Source organism: Cryptomeria japonica, chromosome 3 (assembly GCF_030272615.1).
Source record: "Cryptomeria japonica chromosome 3, Sugi_1.0, whole genome shotgun sequence".
Classification (NCBI taxonomy): domain Eukaryota; kingdom Viridiplantae; phylum Streptophyta; class Pinopsida; order Cupressales; family Cupressaceae; genus Cryptomeria; species Cryptomeria japonica.
The window spans coordinates 760,495,069-760,511,778 of NC_081407.1; the positions used below are offsets into that span (position 1 = coordinate 760,495,069).

General features: G+C 33.4%; 1 protein-coding gene across 1 annotated transcript; it reads right to left on the reverse strand.

Annotated features, from left to right (window-relative positions):
- Nucleotides 1-440: 440 nt before the first annotated feature.
- LOC131068889 (probable pectate lyase 18) lies at nucleotides 441-2,629 on the reverse strand. The gene is made up of 5 exons (XM_058004162.2): nucleotides 2,451-2,629; nucleotides 1,437-2,067; nucleotides 1,135-1,238; nucleotides 889-1,027; nucleotides 441-807 (listed from the first exon to the last, which is right to left on the reverse strand). The coding sequence occupies exons 1-5, from the start codon at nucleotides 2,615-2,617 to the stop codon at nucleotides 601-603; spliced, it is 1,248 nt and encodes a 415-aa protein (XP_057860145.2). The 5' UTR covers nucleotides 2,618-2,629; the 3' UTR covers nucleotides 441-600.
- Nucleotides 2,630-16,710: the final 14,081 nt, after the last annotated feature.

Sequence of the window (16,710 nt, forward strand, 5' to 3'; positions counted from 1 at the left end):
TTCTTTTAAAATATTAATTTACACCATTTATATTTTTCAGCTTCCAATCTGTTTAATCTAAATCAATATATGAAAAAATAATTATATTTATTTTTTAATTAACCTAAATGGAAAGGCAATTCTACTATAAAATATCTCACTTTCTATGAGTTAATTATACTCTATTTTATATTAAATAAAAATATTAATAGAGCAATGAAACTCGTAAGGTCAATATAAGTCCCGTTAAAGCGAATTTATTTAGCTGTGTCGTGTACAATTATAAAAAAAAAACGCACGCAAATTAGTTTTCTGAAATACTGGTAAGGATATAAATTCAACCATTCTGTCTATATACCGCAGTCCTTGTGAAGCATAGCTTAAATATCCTTTTTAGTCGCAATCAAAATAATAAAAATCATATTGAATTTAACGTTCCACCAATAGGCTTCAAATTTGAGAATAAGATTACTGATATATTCCATTTTAGTAATTAGTGACCGGAGAGTCTACATGAACAGAACTAAAATAACTAAGAACCCTCATTCAGTGTGGCGATGCTTGCCAAGTTACAGAATTGAAGGATTCCTAACAGTTTATCCATAACGCATGTATTTCGGTCTAACAGCTGGAACCTTTTCTGCAGGTGAGAACACCTGAAGTTGCAGTGATTGATCCCACAATAGATGAAGGCCTTGCTGCCATACTCGAAGCTTTGGCATAGCTTGAGGATGCTCCAGCCCCTGATGCTGTGAAGAATGCCCCATTTAACATCAGATCTCCCACTGATCTCCAATTACCTTGTGTTGAATCTTCGTGCTTTGTCACCTACACATTACCCATACCATAACTATTCTACATGCCTTGAATACTAAATATATAAGAGACATGAGTTGTATGGCCTTTTACCTCCTTGAGGAATCGATTGTCAGGGGCAAGGAATCTGTTGCCTTGGCTGTTAATGGTGGGATTTGCACTCCCACCGATGGCGTACATTTCCCAGTGGGTGTAATCATTGTTCACCACATGGAAGTATCCATGTCGGCATCTGCATCAAAACATTCATTTCTTAAACTTAAAACTAATAAACTTCAGCAAGTTGTATCGTGGTCTTTGTGAAAGGAATACAGAGTAGTTATAAAAAAAAATTCATACCTGGGCATACGCTGAACAAGCCCTTCTCCAAAGTGATTGAATGCAACTGTTACTTGCATTTTGACGTCTTGGGTATAGGCATCGCTGTGTCCAAGAAGCATCACCTGCAAAAAGCAAATAAATAGCTGACTGGAGAAATAGTGCTAAATCGACAAGTTCATGAATACTACCATTTGTTTCTGTTTCTGTCTACTAATAGGCTTTTAGTACCCTACTCTAAGATCCATGTGATAAAAGATAATAGTGAAACTTTTTATAAATAAAGTAAATTTATGGCAGACCAAACAAGCATTTTTAAGCACCTTGTCATGGTGAGTGAAAAAGTTGTTTGAAATGGTTATAGCAGTGGACCCCATGATGGCGTCAATCAGTCCATCTGCACAGCTTGACAATGAACAATGGTCTACCCAAATTGCACTTCCTCCAAAGATAGAAATTCCATCTCCGTCACTCCTGGTTCTGTACCCATAATGAGTGGGGGAGCTTCTAACATTTGTATTTCCTGCAGGCTTACAATCGTGGATATGGATGCCATGTATGATTATATTGGTCACATACTGAATTGTAATACAAGCTCCATTTGCTATATGAACATTGGCGCCTCTACCATCTATTGTCTTGTAACTGTTCATGATAAGCTCCTCCTTGAGCTGAATAACCATATCTCTTTGGAAAAATATCCAGAGAGGCTCGGTTTGAATAACAGCGTGCCGCAGAGTGCCAGGTCGAGGATTGACCGGGTCATCGTCATTTGGATCCGTAATTATATAAAATCTCCCATTCTTACCTCCAATGGCGTTTTTGCCGAATCCGATAGCACAGTCAGCTAGTCTCTTTCTGTTATTAACCCAGTTGGGATCACAACGCCAACAATCGTCAATGGGGTTCCCCGTTCCGCACGAGCTCAGCTGCCTTCTCGAAGTATTCAGACTCCTGTACAGTAGTTCTTGAAATTTGTAAATAATCTCAAGTGTTTTGAACATATGATAGCTATAAAACAATTCTAGAACTTAGAAGTTTTATTAATTGAACTGACTTGAATATCTTTTCTGCGGTGAATTTATCTTAGATTGAATCTATCTCAACAACGTCAATTATTAAGCATCCGATGACATGATGATATGGCGAAAAGAAATTTGGTCTATAACAGCTACGTGCCAACTATAGATAAAAGAATGAATAGAACGTATTATAATAAACTTTGCAATTTAGCATTTCATATTAATGTACTGAATGGAGTAAGACATTACATTTCATTTCCATACTATAATAAATTCTCTAAATTATCTAAAGCATCTCCAACGCAACATGCTTACCTTTCTACCATCTCAGCTACAAGCTCCGGTTTCTCAACATGATATTTAACACCATTTTCAGCCTTAGCCATATTTATGTGACTTCTAATTGGTTTCGCCATTACTAACGTAAAGAGAAAGAAAGCAAGTAAAAGAAGCAATGGCTTTAAGGCTTGACTGCTGGCCATTTTCGATGAGAGAAAGCCTACAATGGTTGTAACTTGTATGGCATGCTATGGCTTGGAGCTCTTTTATATACAAACTCAGACTTCGTAAAATCTGTAGCGAACTGGGAAATCTTGACCAACTGGTTGAAAATATGGTTATATGCACGTTATCACGTTGCGTTTATTACGGCAATGCACATGAATAGCATCTAGGATTATCCTAGAGCGGCTGACCTTACCTATACTCATAAACAATAGTAAGTAATAATGTGAGAGAGCATTCCTCCAACGTTTTTTGGCATGTTAATGCCAACATTTTGATAAAAGGTTATAATATTTCTTCAAAACTTTTTGAAAAACATAGAGATAAAAACTTTTGATGGATGTGTTGAGTGGTTGCGGCATCTTCATCCCTGTCTACTTTCCATGGTGAGCTTATGTTTCGTGATTTTTGCAACAGAAGGTTTGAAAATGCGGCAGATTCGCCTCCTTATGAAAGAAAATTAGTTTTTGTGTCCGCAATCAAAGGGATTTGAATCACCTGAGTTATTCGGAAGTAAAATTGGGTTTCACATTACAAGTTGAGAAACATTGGCAAAGATAATATGGCCCACAAATATATTTGTCGTTGGTAATAAATGACTTTCCTCTTCCGTAATCTGCACGGGGATTGGAGACAAAATTTCGAATCCTATTGTCGCATCTTGTTCCTGAATTTCTTACCTATAGTAGACAAAATATACAAGTAGTTTTTTAATCACATGGTTCCCGCGCTCTTCGTTTTTTTCCCATTTGAGGACAAGAATAAAATTACACAAATCTAACATTATCAAAACTTGATAAACTTGTTAATGCAATAAAACATATTACGTAAGATGTCATCATGCGACTACTGGTGCAATGATGTCTTATACACGTATAGGGAAAGGAGTCCCTAATTTATCAGATAGTGTCTATTACATGTTCGAAATGGGGAAGTAAAGAAATAAGGTGTGCAAGGTAATGGTAAGGGCTGTGGCATTTAAAAAAAAAAATTATGAATAAGGAATTTTTAAAATAAAAATTTATATGTAACGAAGAGTCATATATAAATGTAGAAGTGATCACGTTATATATATATAGTTTATATAGAATGATTGTCTATAATTCTACATCATATCATATCAACTTAATTATTCAAATGCTTAAATAATGTGTAAACTTCAAATGTGTACTTAATCAAATCAAATACTCAACTTTTTAAATATAATATGAACAAATGATACCATTGGAATCCTTTTGAGTATTAATTCAATTAAATATGAAGGGCTAATTGTAAGACATACAAAAACACAATTTAATAGTGAGAAGTATTTGTAAGAAATATGAATGGAGAGTTGATAATCGAATAAGGTGACATTTATATAACTTTTGAATTATATTGAACTTACTTCGAAGAGGAGTTGTGAATAATAGAAGGTTTCCTAATACTTATGTTTTACATTACTATGTGGAGTAATTAATTTTATGAGAAATATTTTTTCCTTTATGTCAAATGAAATTTTAATAATTAGCATCCACAAGAGCTCGAATAACTAAATGTGATAAGATCTATATGTCATTTTTAAAAGTACACATCTCACATTCCATGTGATATAAAATAATATTAAAACTAAAGGTGAGATCTTTATTTAGAAATTTATATTTGCATATTCAATATCGTCCATTCATTCAAAATTTTATACCACTTTCTTATTATTAGACTACAATTGCACTAAATGACTTGTTTTTTAAAACTATAAATAAACAATAATGAATTATAAAAATACCTCTTATATGTACTTAGATTGAAAATGTATTAAATATTTGGTGATTTTTTATCATAAGAAAGAAAACCAACAAGTCAAATTACTTTACTCTGAGTTAGAAAATGTGCTCTTCGAGTGATGGGAGGAAGTTGTCTCGTGAGGAGTAGAAGAAGGTTGGAAAGGACAATGTGGTGTGTTTGGTTTAGTCTGAGCTTGAGGTTCGTGTGTTTGGTTTAGTCTGAGCTTGAGGTTCTGAACCCCTTGCATGTGTCATCCTTTGTTAACTTTCATGCAAACTTTTTGTGCCTTTTCCCTGAGATCTAGGGGGATGAGTGCCCCCGTGGTGCAGGTGGGACATTCTCTGGCTCCACCTTGCTACCTAGGAATGTTGTCAATGGGGATGCTATTGGGAAAAGGTCCTCTCCAACCCCGATGCTATTATCTAGTAACCTTTCCTAGGAGTGTTCGAAGGATCTATTTAATAGTGGCCAGTTTATGCCCATGTATGGGTATCTATTGAGTGATCTGAGAATGGTACGTGCATAAATATAAAATATTCCTCCCTAAATAGCATTTTGGCTAAATTGGAGAATGACTTTGTGGGTAAGTTCATGGGGAGACATCCAACGATTGCTTTTCTATTTGTAAGTGGATTGCTTCAAGATGGGGAATTAAGGGTAGTGTGTTATTCTCAACACTGCCCAAAGGTGCGTTTTATTTTTTGTTCTTTCTGAAGGAGGATTTCTCTCTTAGCCTTTCATCTAGCCCTTAGTTTTTTGGTAAGAAGCGACTTCTCCTCTATAAATGGTGTCTTGGTTTCAATCTTGAGTCCCACCTATCTAATGCTATTCTGACTTGGGTCTATCACTCGGGACTTCCCTTGGAGTTGCGAGATGAAGAGATTATTGCTGGACTTGCTAACTCGTTTTGTTAGTTTATCTCCCTTGACTCTATAACTAAGAAAATTTTGTGGCTGGTTTATGCATGCTTTTGTATGGGAATTGCTCTTGGTTCGACTCTCTCTATCTCGATTGACCTAAAGTATCATCTTGGAGCTTGGTCCCAACCATTGGAATATAAAAAATCTACATTGTTTTATCAACTTTGTTCATCAGTTGGTCACCTTTCTAACAAATGCGCTACTAAAATATTTGTTTTTTGTCTAAAAAAATTGATTGTCGAGATGTGCAACTTGCATATATATTTATTGTTTTGTGACATGCATATCTATGTTTAAGCCATGATAGTCAGGCCACTTTATGAGCTCATTTGACTAGTTCAAGCCTTCTCAACCAAAGCGAGATCATTAGGATAAATCGAAACAATCGTAGAATACAATAGACTATATTTAGAAAAACGTCGTGAAAGCCTGGCAAAGAGACAAAAAACCTAAAAAAATTAATTACATTTAATTCATAAGCCCTTTGGTAGCATGAGTAGTCTAGAGATTATGATAATATATACAAAATGTTATATAAATTTGACTTTAGTGCAATGAATGGAGGCATAGCCAAAACCAAGAAGTTGAAGAAGATAAAGCTCACACGAATGAGCAGCTGGAGGGATACGAAGATTTAAATTGAGGTTGTTGAGATTATATTTTCAACACCCCCCTCAATCACAACTACCTACATCTATGATACCCAAATGATCTCTTTGAAAGGCAAAACTTGATGGTAGTGGGCTAACATCCCTCACAAGTATTTGTGACATGGTTTAACAACCTCTTGTGGATTCTATAAGTCTAGTGGTTGTATTGGGCATTGACAAGCTGATCTTTTGGTGCAATGGTAACCCTAGCTTGTAACAAGTGGTATCAAGGCTTGGTCATAGGTTCGAATAATGTAGGCCACGACGAGTGACACTGGGAGGGGGATTGTTGGTAGTGGTCCAGCGTCCCTCGCGAGGATTTGCGACATGGTTTAACAACCTCCTGTGGATTCTACAAGTCCAGTGGTTGAATTGGGCATTGACAAGTCTATCTTTTGGTGTAACAACAACCCTAGCTTGTAAAAAAACTTTCTTTTCCTAATGCCTTGGTGAAAATGTCTGTACATTGATCTTCAGACCTACAAAAATATAAAAATATTTCTCAATTGTTGATTAGTTCTCTAATGAAGTGGTACCTTGTGTCAATATGTTTACTTCTCTTGTGAGAAATTGGATTTTTGGACAATGCTATAGCTAGATTGTTACATCACAATATATCATTGTTGCTTCTTCTTGCTCATGCCTGAGGTCTTTTAACATCCTTCTCATCCACATTGCTTGATATGATGCTCCAATGGCTGCTACATACTCTGCTTCAATGGATGAGAGAGTAACAATTGATTGTTTATTTGAAGCCCATGAAACTACACCTGTCTCAAAATTAAAAACATAACCAGAAGTGATTTTCCTATCATCTATGCTTCCTGCACAATCACCATCCATGTAACCAATAAGTTTGAACTATTTTAAACTTGAATATTGAATACCATAGTTCCTTGTTCCACTCACATATCTAAGAATTCTTTTTCTTTCTTGCCAATGGGACTATTTAGGAGACTCCATAAACCTTGAGATAAGACTAACTCCATACATTATATCAGGCCTTGTGGTTGTTAAATATATGAGGCTTCCAACTAGCCTCTTGAGCAATGTAGGATCCACACATGGTCCATCATCCTCCTTTCTTAGCTTCAATCCCATCATGGCTAGTGTTGGGGCTGCCTTGCACTTAAACATATTCAATCTCTTTATGACTTCATTTGTATATTTAGATTGAGAAATAGTTATACCATTGGATTGATGGACTTCGATGCCAGAAACATATCTCATAAGCCCCAAATCAATCATTCCAAATTCAATCTTCATTGCTGATTTCAAAGCATCTATGCTAAGATCACCGGTAAAGATAAAATCATCCCCATATAAGAAAACAATTAAAATGTAACCTTGCCTGTTGACTTTGATGTACAATGTTAGCTCACACTACTTCTTTGGAATTCATATGAGATAGGAGTCAATGTGGTTGCACCAAGATCTAGGAGCTTTCTTTAATCCATAAAGTGCCTTCTTCAACCTATATAATTTGTTTTCATGAATTGGTATTTCATAGCCTTGTGATTGCTCGCCATACACTTCCTCCTCTAGATAGAAATTTAAAAATGCCAACTTCAAATCCATTTGGTACATAGGCCACTTGTTGTGGACAATAATAGCCAATATAGTCCTAACCGTGTTGAACCATGCAACAGGTGCAAATGTTTCATTGAAATCTATACCAGTTTGTTGTGCGAAGCCCCTTGCAACAAGTCTTTCTTTATGTTTTTGCACATTTTCATCAACTTTAGTCTTATAAATCCATTTGACACTTATTACATATTTTCCTTCAAGCAAATCTACCAACTCCCATGTTTGATTCTTCTCAATGGATTCTATCTCTTCATCCATGGCTTGTGCCCATATACCATTTTTCACATCCTCTTCAAATGTTAATAGATCATTTATATAATAAAAATAAAGAAAAAAAGGAAAATGAATTTGCTATATCAATATTATACAACTCACTCAAACTCCTTGTTTTTCGTGGTAGCATGCTTGTTAGAGTTGGATCCGAAGATGTAGAACTACTTGGCGTAGTAGTTGGAGTTGATCCAAGGATTCCAATTGATGTAGATGTTGTTCTAGTACCCTGTGAAGTATGTTGTACTCTTGGTGTGGATGGAAACCTTGAAGATCTTCTTGATGTGAATGAAGGTGTACGTTGAGCCACAAGTTGTGGTGCTATCCTAGGAATGGAAAGAGTTGTTGTTTAGGTTGTACTTGATGTTGGAAATACTTCATCTATCATATCATCATAGGAATAGCAACTGTAATTTTTATAGTCCTTTCTACACTTCCATCCAATGCTTCATCCTCCACAAAATAAACATAACGACTGATTATAACCTTCGTAGTGTTAGGATTAAACAACTTATATACTTTTATATCCTTTGATAACCAACAAAAATATATTTCTATCCCTTATTGTCTAACTTCTTCCTCAACTCGTCTAGAATATGCACATATGCAACACATCCAAATACTTTCAAATGAGAAACACTATGTTTCATACCCATCCAAGCCTCTTCAGGGACTTTGTTCTTTACACTCTTTGTTGGACACCTATTTATGATGTAAACCGTAGTTGCCACTGCCTCAACCCAATATTAATTAGATAGATGTTTGGCTGCCAACATGCTACGAGCCATCTCCATAATGGTTTGGTTCTTCCTCTCTACCACATTGTTTTATTGAGGTGTATGCTGTGTGATCTAAAAAAAATTAGAAAATCATTAGATATATATTCACCACCTCTATTTGTCCTTAAAACCTTGATATAGTAGGCACTTTGCTTCTCGACAAGTGCCTTAAATTGCTGAGAGTAAGCAAGTGCATCAGATTTGTGTTTAAGGAAATAACCCCAAGATTTTCTTATAAAATCATCAATAAAAGTAAAAAATAAGTGCTTCCTCCCATAGATGTTGTTTGCATTTGCCCACAAATATTTGAATGCAGAGTCTCAAGTGGTGCTCTAGCTCTATTTGATTTGTCAACCATGAATGACTCTCTGTAATTCTTTTGGAGCTTCTAGGCTAGATTGTGTGCCAAATTTTTAACATCAACGTTTCCAATCAAACTCCGTGATTCATCATCAGGATGATAAAGAGTTCAAAGGAGATGAAAATATTTGTGATTCATCATCAAGATGATAAAGAGTTCAAAGGAGATGACAATATTTTCATTTCCTTTGAGCTCTTTATCATCTTGATGATGAATCAAAAAGTGTGATTTGAAACATTGATGTTAAAAATTTGGCACACAATCTAATCCAAAAGCTCCAAAAGAATTATAATATGGATTGTGGAAATCTAATAGCATTGAATGACTCTCTATGTTGTTTACCCAAGATAAAACCTTCACAAACTCTTTCTAGTTTCTCAATTAATGGTGAACCTTTCACCATGTTTTTAATATGTAGTAGCTTCAACCCTCCAAAGTTCAAATGCCACAACCAAGACTCATCTTTTACAACGGATTGAAATGCTGATTCTATATTTTCTACCTTAAAAAGCAACTCCAGAATGTAGATTATTTGTCTCATGAACAGCTTGGGCTGTTTTTTCCTTTGTATATGGCCTTATTCTTAACGGAAACATATGGTTTCTAGTCATTTGCACTTTGGCTATGGGTTGATTCCTTGGTAACTTATCCAAAATCGCACACTCATTGTTTTCCATATAAACTCTATAGCCTTTTTGCACCAATTGACCAATACTCATTAAATTATGTTTTAAACCAGCAACATAATATACATCAGGCATGACTTTCTGCTCCCCCTTAGAATATTAACTGTACCTTTGCCCAAAACAGTGACCTTGTTGTCATTACCAAGTGCAACATTAGTTTGAACTGATTCATCCAAACTAGAAAACAAAGATGCATTTCCTGTCATATGGTTACTACAACTGAAATCTAAGTACCATACGTCACATGGGATTTCTTGGACAACATTACACTCAACTGGAGAGCTCGTAGAAATTGCTTCAGCAATCATAGTGCATGCAATAAACATAGTGCCTGTGGGAGTGTTTCTTGACTGTTTTTGACCTTTCTTGTGCTGATCATATTGTTTTTTCCTACATTCATGAGCATAATGCCCAAACCTTTATACATTAGGCATGACTCTCTGTTCCCCCTTAGAATATTAACTGCACCTTTGCCCAAAACAGTGACCTTGTTGTCATTACCAAGTGTAACATTAGTTTGAACTGATTCATCCAAACTAGAAAACAAAGATGCATTTCCTGTCATATGGTTACTACAACTGAAAACTAAGTACCATACGTCACATGGGCTTTCTTGGACAACATTACACTCAACTGGAGAGCTCATAGAAATTGCTTCAGCAATCATAGTGCATTCAATAAGCATAGTGCCTGTGGGAGTGGTTCTTGACTGTTTTTGACCTTTCTTGTGCTGATCATATTGATTTTTCCTACATTCATGAGCATAATGTCCAAACCTCTTACAATAATGATATTGAATGTTTGATTTATCAAATCTTTGGCCACTTGGGTGACTAAAATTTTGATTTTGACCTCTACCACCAACATTTGTAGGGCTACTGCTACATCCACCTCTAGCAAAACTTCTCCCTCTACCTCTAGGACTGAATCTCTATCGCCGTCTTCCATCACTTATAGATGATTGAGATGAAAAAGCATTTTCCAATGAGATGTTTGACCTATTTAGTCTATGTTCATGATTGATAAGAGAGGCATGTAGCTCATCAATACTAAACTGACTCAAATCTCTGATTTCCTCCAAAGCCACAACTAGGGGAACAAATTTAGAAGGAAGGCTCCTAAGTACCTTCTGAACAACCTTCCTATCCTCTATGACCTCTCCATGAGATTTGATTTGATTAATCAGTCCAATAACATGGGTAAAGAAAGATTCTACTGAATCTGAGTCTTTCATTAACAAATTTTCAAAATCTCTTCTAAGGAGCTGTAATTTAGCAGTCTTTACCTTGTCCATGCCCTAGTAAGCAATTTTTAGTGTATCCCCTGCCTCCTTGGCTTGCTTTGCTGCTGCTACTCTTGGGAGTATGGTTTCATGCATAGCTTGATGGATGTAGAAGAAGGCTTTCCCATCCTTATAACCATTATATGCTGCCTGGTCTACTAGTTCCACATAACCATTTTCAACTATTTCCCAAATGTTGTGAGACCAAAACAAGACTTTCATGGTTAAAGACCAATACTCATAATTTTTGCCTATGAAAATAGGGGTTTGCAAACTAGACAGAGATGCACCAGATGTGGAAGCCATTAATGGCTGTCAGAGTAAAAGACCCAGAAAAAATAGAAAGACAGAGGTTAACCCAACTCTGATACCAAGTTGAAGGGAAGAGGCAGGGGAGAAGAAAAAGCTAACAACAGAAGAACAGAGACAAAACTATAAGCAGCAATATAGAGTTTTTATTATTGATTAATCATTCAAAACTGTTTACAATTCAACAGTGAGCTACAACTCTATTTTTTTATATCCATAGCAGTACAACACTATTTTTTTAAATCCATGGCAGTCCCCTATTTCTGTTTTGGAACAGCTAACTTCTATTCTTTTGACAGCAGCCTGTAAATTTTCTGTTTTTACTTTTTAACAACACACACCAAAAAAATACAATAGATTAGAAAAACAAAGTGAGAGCCTAGCAAAAAAGAGAGAAAACCTAAAAACATTAATTGCATTTAATTCATAAATCCTTTGGCAACGTGAGCAGTCTGGAAATTAAGATAATATATACAAAATGTTATTTAAATCTGACTTTAGTGCAATGAACGGAGGCAGAGCCAAAACCAAGAAGTTGAAGAAGAGAAAGCTCACAGGAATGAGCAGCTGGAGGGATAGGGAGATTTAAATAAGGTAGTTCAAATTATATTTCAACATAGAATACATCAATGCTTCAAAGTTTTTTCCTCAAAGAAAGGAAAATTGAAGAGCAATGGCATGCATGAAGATTTTCTCCATCGTACCAATTTCGGTGGCCTTCGCCGATCTTTAATTAAGTGTAGTGAGATTTTCTCCATCTCTACAAATGACTTTATAAGTGAATATGGCATTATGTCACTCCCCAGGATTCGATCGTAGAACCACAAAACCAAGTCGTACTGAATGGTGAGAGGGCAAAAGTGATTCATTGTGGTTCCAAAAGTCCTCACAATTGAGACTTGCTCCTGCTGAATTGTTTCTTAACGGGATTGCTCATAAAAAAATGTTTACCATCCACACATTCTGACCGTGGGAGAAAAACGAAATCGTGTGATAATTGTATTGTTCACTGATATTACAACTGAATTTTTATATTTGCCTTTCTTTGTTATTACATAGCCTTCGTTTTTTATCCAGTACTCCACTTGTGAATTCACTGCGGACTCTTTCTGGTTCATATTTTGATCTTGCTTTTATCAAAAGAATTGCAGGCGTGAATCTTGACGGTTAATCTAATATTGCTAAGCTTCAAGTATGACGTTTAAATTTTATTTATGCGGGTCAAAAAAATTTATTAAATGCAGGGAGGAAAAATCAGAAGATAGTTTACCATAGAATTCCTTAAAAGAGGCCCGCATTATTGCTGCAGAGAATGGTTTTGATGCATTCCAAACATTTTGGAATGAATCTGCACCTTGCAATACCTATTTGATTGAGACGCTTTAGTGGATCAAAAGCGTCTCAATCTATTAATCTATTTATGTTTGGGTTATATAATTAGACCACCTATTAATGATTACGAGTATGAAACTTTTTATATTGAAATAGATATGTGTACAACTGTTGGAATAGTAATGCATATGCGTTGGATTATTTCATATTAATAATATGTTTTATAAAAAATATAAAAGATGAACATAGTGAATACTTTTTTTCTTCATGAAATGGGAGGGATTCTCCAAATGTTTTGGTGTTCAACAATTGATCCCATTGTGTTCAATATAAATTGTATTTTATATAATAATATGTTGTTTTTATAACAACAAATGATTTTTTGTGTTTAACTATTGGTCCTTCAGCATTGGATATAAACGTTAGATATAACACTTATTTATGATTACTAATAGAATTTTAGTCAATTTAAGTTGCATATAAGTTATACTTTACATAAAAATATGATATTAGACAAATTACAAATGATATTTTTTTTATTCAACCACTAGAGATTTTTAGATTAAGTTTTGGTTGAATCTTAAAAAAGTCATTTTTTGGACGCTTCACACTAGACACATTATTTTGACGAGTTGCATAATGAGTCACACATTCAAACCTTAGTTGTAGATAGTTAAGTCTCCATTTTATATTTCTAAGAAAAATGGAGGTCTTACAATATTCCATGTGACGACTACACGACTACCAATCCCTCTCCCCTAATCACCTGGAAACACAATATAAAACCTAAGTAAACTTAAGCCAGAAGAATAAATAATAATTTACTCTAACACATCTAGGATATTGAATAGAAGTGCAATCTAAAGCATATCTTTCAATTAACAAATTTTATTAATGAAGGATAAAGAAAAGTAAAATAAAATAATTTATTAATATTATGAATAAAGTACATGTGGTAGTAATAAATTTGTTTAAACAAATGAATCATTAATTTTAATAAGGATAATTAGAAAGTTATATGTAAGTTATTTATGGTAGCTAATGAAGTAAATATAGGTTTGACGAAGGAAGATTTTTTTTGACATATAATAATTTTAAGATGATGAGGCTTGGTCCTTGTTAAATTGTTGAAAAGTTTGATTCAATATGATAGAGTGGATTTGGAAGAAAGTATCATAAAGGTAGAATAAATAAAATAGAAAGAACAACAACACATAAAAGAAATCGAGGAGGTCCAATGAATAATTTATTTATAAAGAGCATTGAGAATAAAAAATGTGAAGAATATTTGGTGAAATAGAAGGTCAATTTAATAATCATAAGAGATATCTAAAGCTAAGGTAAATCATTTTATTATCAGTATATTCCTTTGAATGTTAAGGACTTAGTTTTTAATTGCCTAAGGTATTTTGTGTGTAAACGTCTAAGATGTAGGAGCAAGCTTACACCAACCAAAATTATTTTATTAGACTATTTTTATTTTTCCATGTTATTAATATTCTCATAAGTTTTATTGTTTTATTCCCATCATCCTACTTTCAACATAAATATTATTTTTATTGTAAATATGTATTCAAGTTCTAGACTCATTTCATACACATTACATATTTAATTTAGTATGAAATTGTAGATTGTTGTAAATTATCCTATTCCGTTTACATGGGTCTAAATTAATATTAGATTCAAAAATAGATCATTGTTTAGTAATGTTAAATTTTGACTTCTCAAAACTATTTGTTTATTGAAACCCCTAACAAAGGCATGTTTGAGTATTCTACTAGAGCTAAAGATTCAGGCTAATTTTGCAACAAATTTCTAAGAGCTCATTAGTCTTATGAAAGTTTATAGTACCAATAATATCAACACTCATTACATATAATTTATTGTGTTCATTCTAGAAGGTTCCCTTCATGGCCATACATTTCATCTTAAATTACACTTTGCACCCCCTTACATCTAGTCTAAACCATTTTGGATGCCAAGGCTCAATATACAAACATCGTTCATAATCATTACAAGGTGCTTAACTTTAATCCTATATTTAGAAGAGAAATTCCATTATGATAGTCTACTTTGTTAGAAGTTGGCAATGGAAAACTTTACCTATCTCATAAATTGGTTATATGAGAAGATTATAGTATACACAATAACTATGCATATGTATAATTGAATTATGTGAACTAAAATTGTAGTTGTTCATAGTAGGTAGTAATACAATTTCATCTCAATGTATCAATAGATATTATAATAATATTAAACTCTTGTGCAAATTATGTTTTATTATATGATTTTGTATTTGGTTTAGTGATCAGATATTTCTTAATTGGACCCTCCAACAATGACTATGCCACTATTACCATGTTGGGGTGAAGCTTAATTTGATGACATGAAAATTTCCAAAATATCACATTTTGATCACAGGATGTATTTCTATCTAATATACCACACCTTTTCTATACATCGAAAAAAATTCTAAATCTACTCTTACATTTTTACTTCCTAAAGCAACCAAGTTTGTGATTTATAATTTTTCTACTTCCGAGATAAATGTCACTAACGACATACTTTATTTATTTTAACATATTCTCATGGAGCATAGATGATGAAGATGAATAGACATAATTATATATAGTGGGTCTTTCGATGGACTACAATATCATTTTTATAACTAGTTTTTACTTCCATACATGTTTTTGAGTACTCATTTACTTTGAAATACATCTTCATTCTAGGATTCACATGCACCTCAAAGTGGGGGAGAAGTGTGATAGTGAAATTAGATACCCATCCCAAATACCATTTAGTTTGAGTCTATTTTGTCAAAAAAAAATTGATATAGTTACACAATGACATGTAAAAAGTATTTTTACTAAGTTTGGCTCCTTCCCCAATTTCAATCTATGTTCTTTTACTCCATTTTCCATACATCAATATATATTCATTCTTATCTTTATCTTATCTATATTTATATTTACACATTCTCATCATTTTTTTCCTATGTTTGCATACATTCGCCCACAATCATTATATTATATATCTATTTTTCTTGGACCATTTTTATGGTATCAAGAATTGATCTTGCTTGTCTTGAATCTTAACGAACAATAAATTTATTTTAAATTTCAAATTTCTTTTCTATCCTTATAGTGATTAAGAGTTGAGTTTGTAGAACATGGAATTATCCATTATGTCTCCATATTTTAAGATATCAATTGACTATTAATAAATCATTGAATATCCATTCCTATTTGGAATGAGCTTAGGAACATTAAATGGAATAAAAATATTGTATCAAAATTAACATCTAGGTATATTTGTCACAATAAAGAAAACTATTCTAATTAAGGGAGGAGGAGAACATGGTCATTGTTATTTCACTATCTTTGTGTTGTAGTTATAAATATCCCAAGTCCTTAACAATAAATCAAGAGTAGAGTATCTACCAAATTAGAGAGAAAAAGTATATGTTGTAATAAATAAGGTCTAGGGTTACAAATTAGACATGTATAGTGTAAAATTAATCGACAATCACATAATCAACATAAGCTCAATTAAAATTTTGTATCTAATATTTGGCAATGAAATTTTTTAAATTATCTATATTTTTAATATAAAAATGAGTAGAATATATACTATACATCGTAATCATTAATGTAATAATTAATTATCCATACCCTTCAATTTCTTAAAAAAATCAATTTATCCAATTTATTTTTTTCAACTTTCCATGCGTTTAATCTAAATTATATAACAAATTTATTGTATTTATTTAATCTATCTAAATGGAAAGGCAATTCTACTCTAAAATATCTCAATTTCTACGACTTAATTATACTCTATTTAATATTAAATAAAAAATATTAATAGAGCAATCGAACTCAAAAGGCCAATACACGTCCCGTTGAAGCGAATTTATTTAGCTGTGTGTGTGCAATTATACCAGGCGTGTAAATAGTTTTAGGAAAAAATTCACACAAATTAATTTTCTGAAATACTAGTATGGACATAAATTCAACTATTCTATGTGTATATACCGCAGTCCTTCTGCAGCATAGCTTAAAATTTGTTTTTAGTGGCAATCAAAATAATAAAAACCATATTGACTTAACGTTCCACCACTACGCTTCAAAC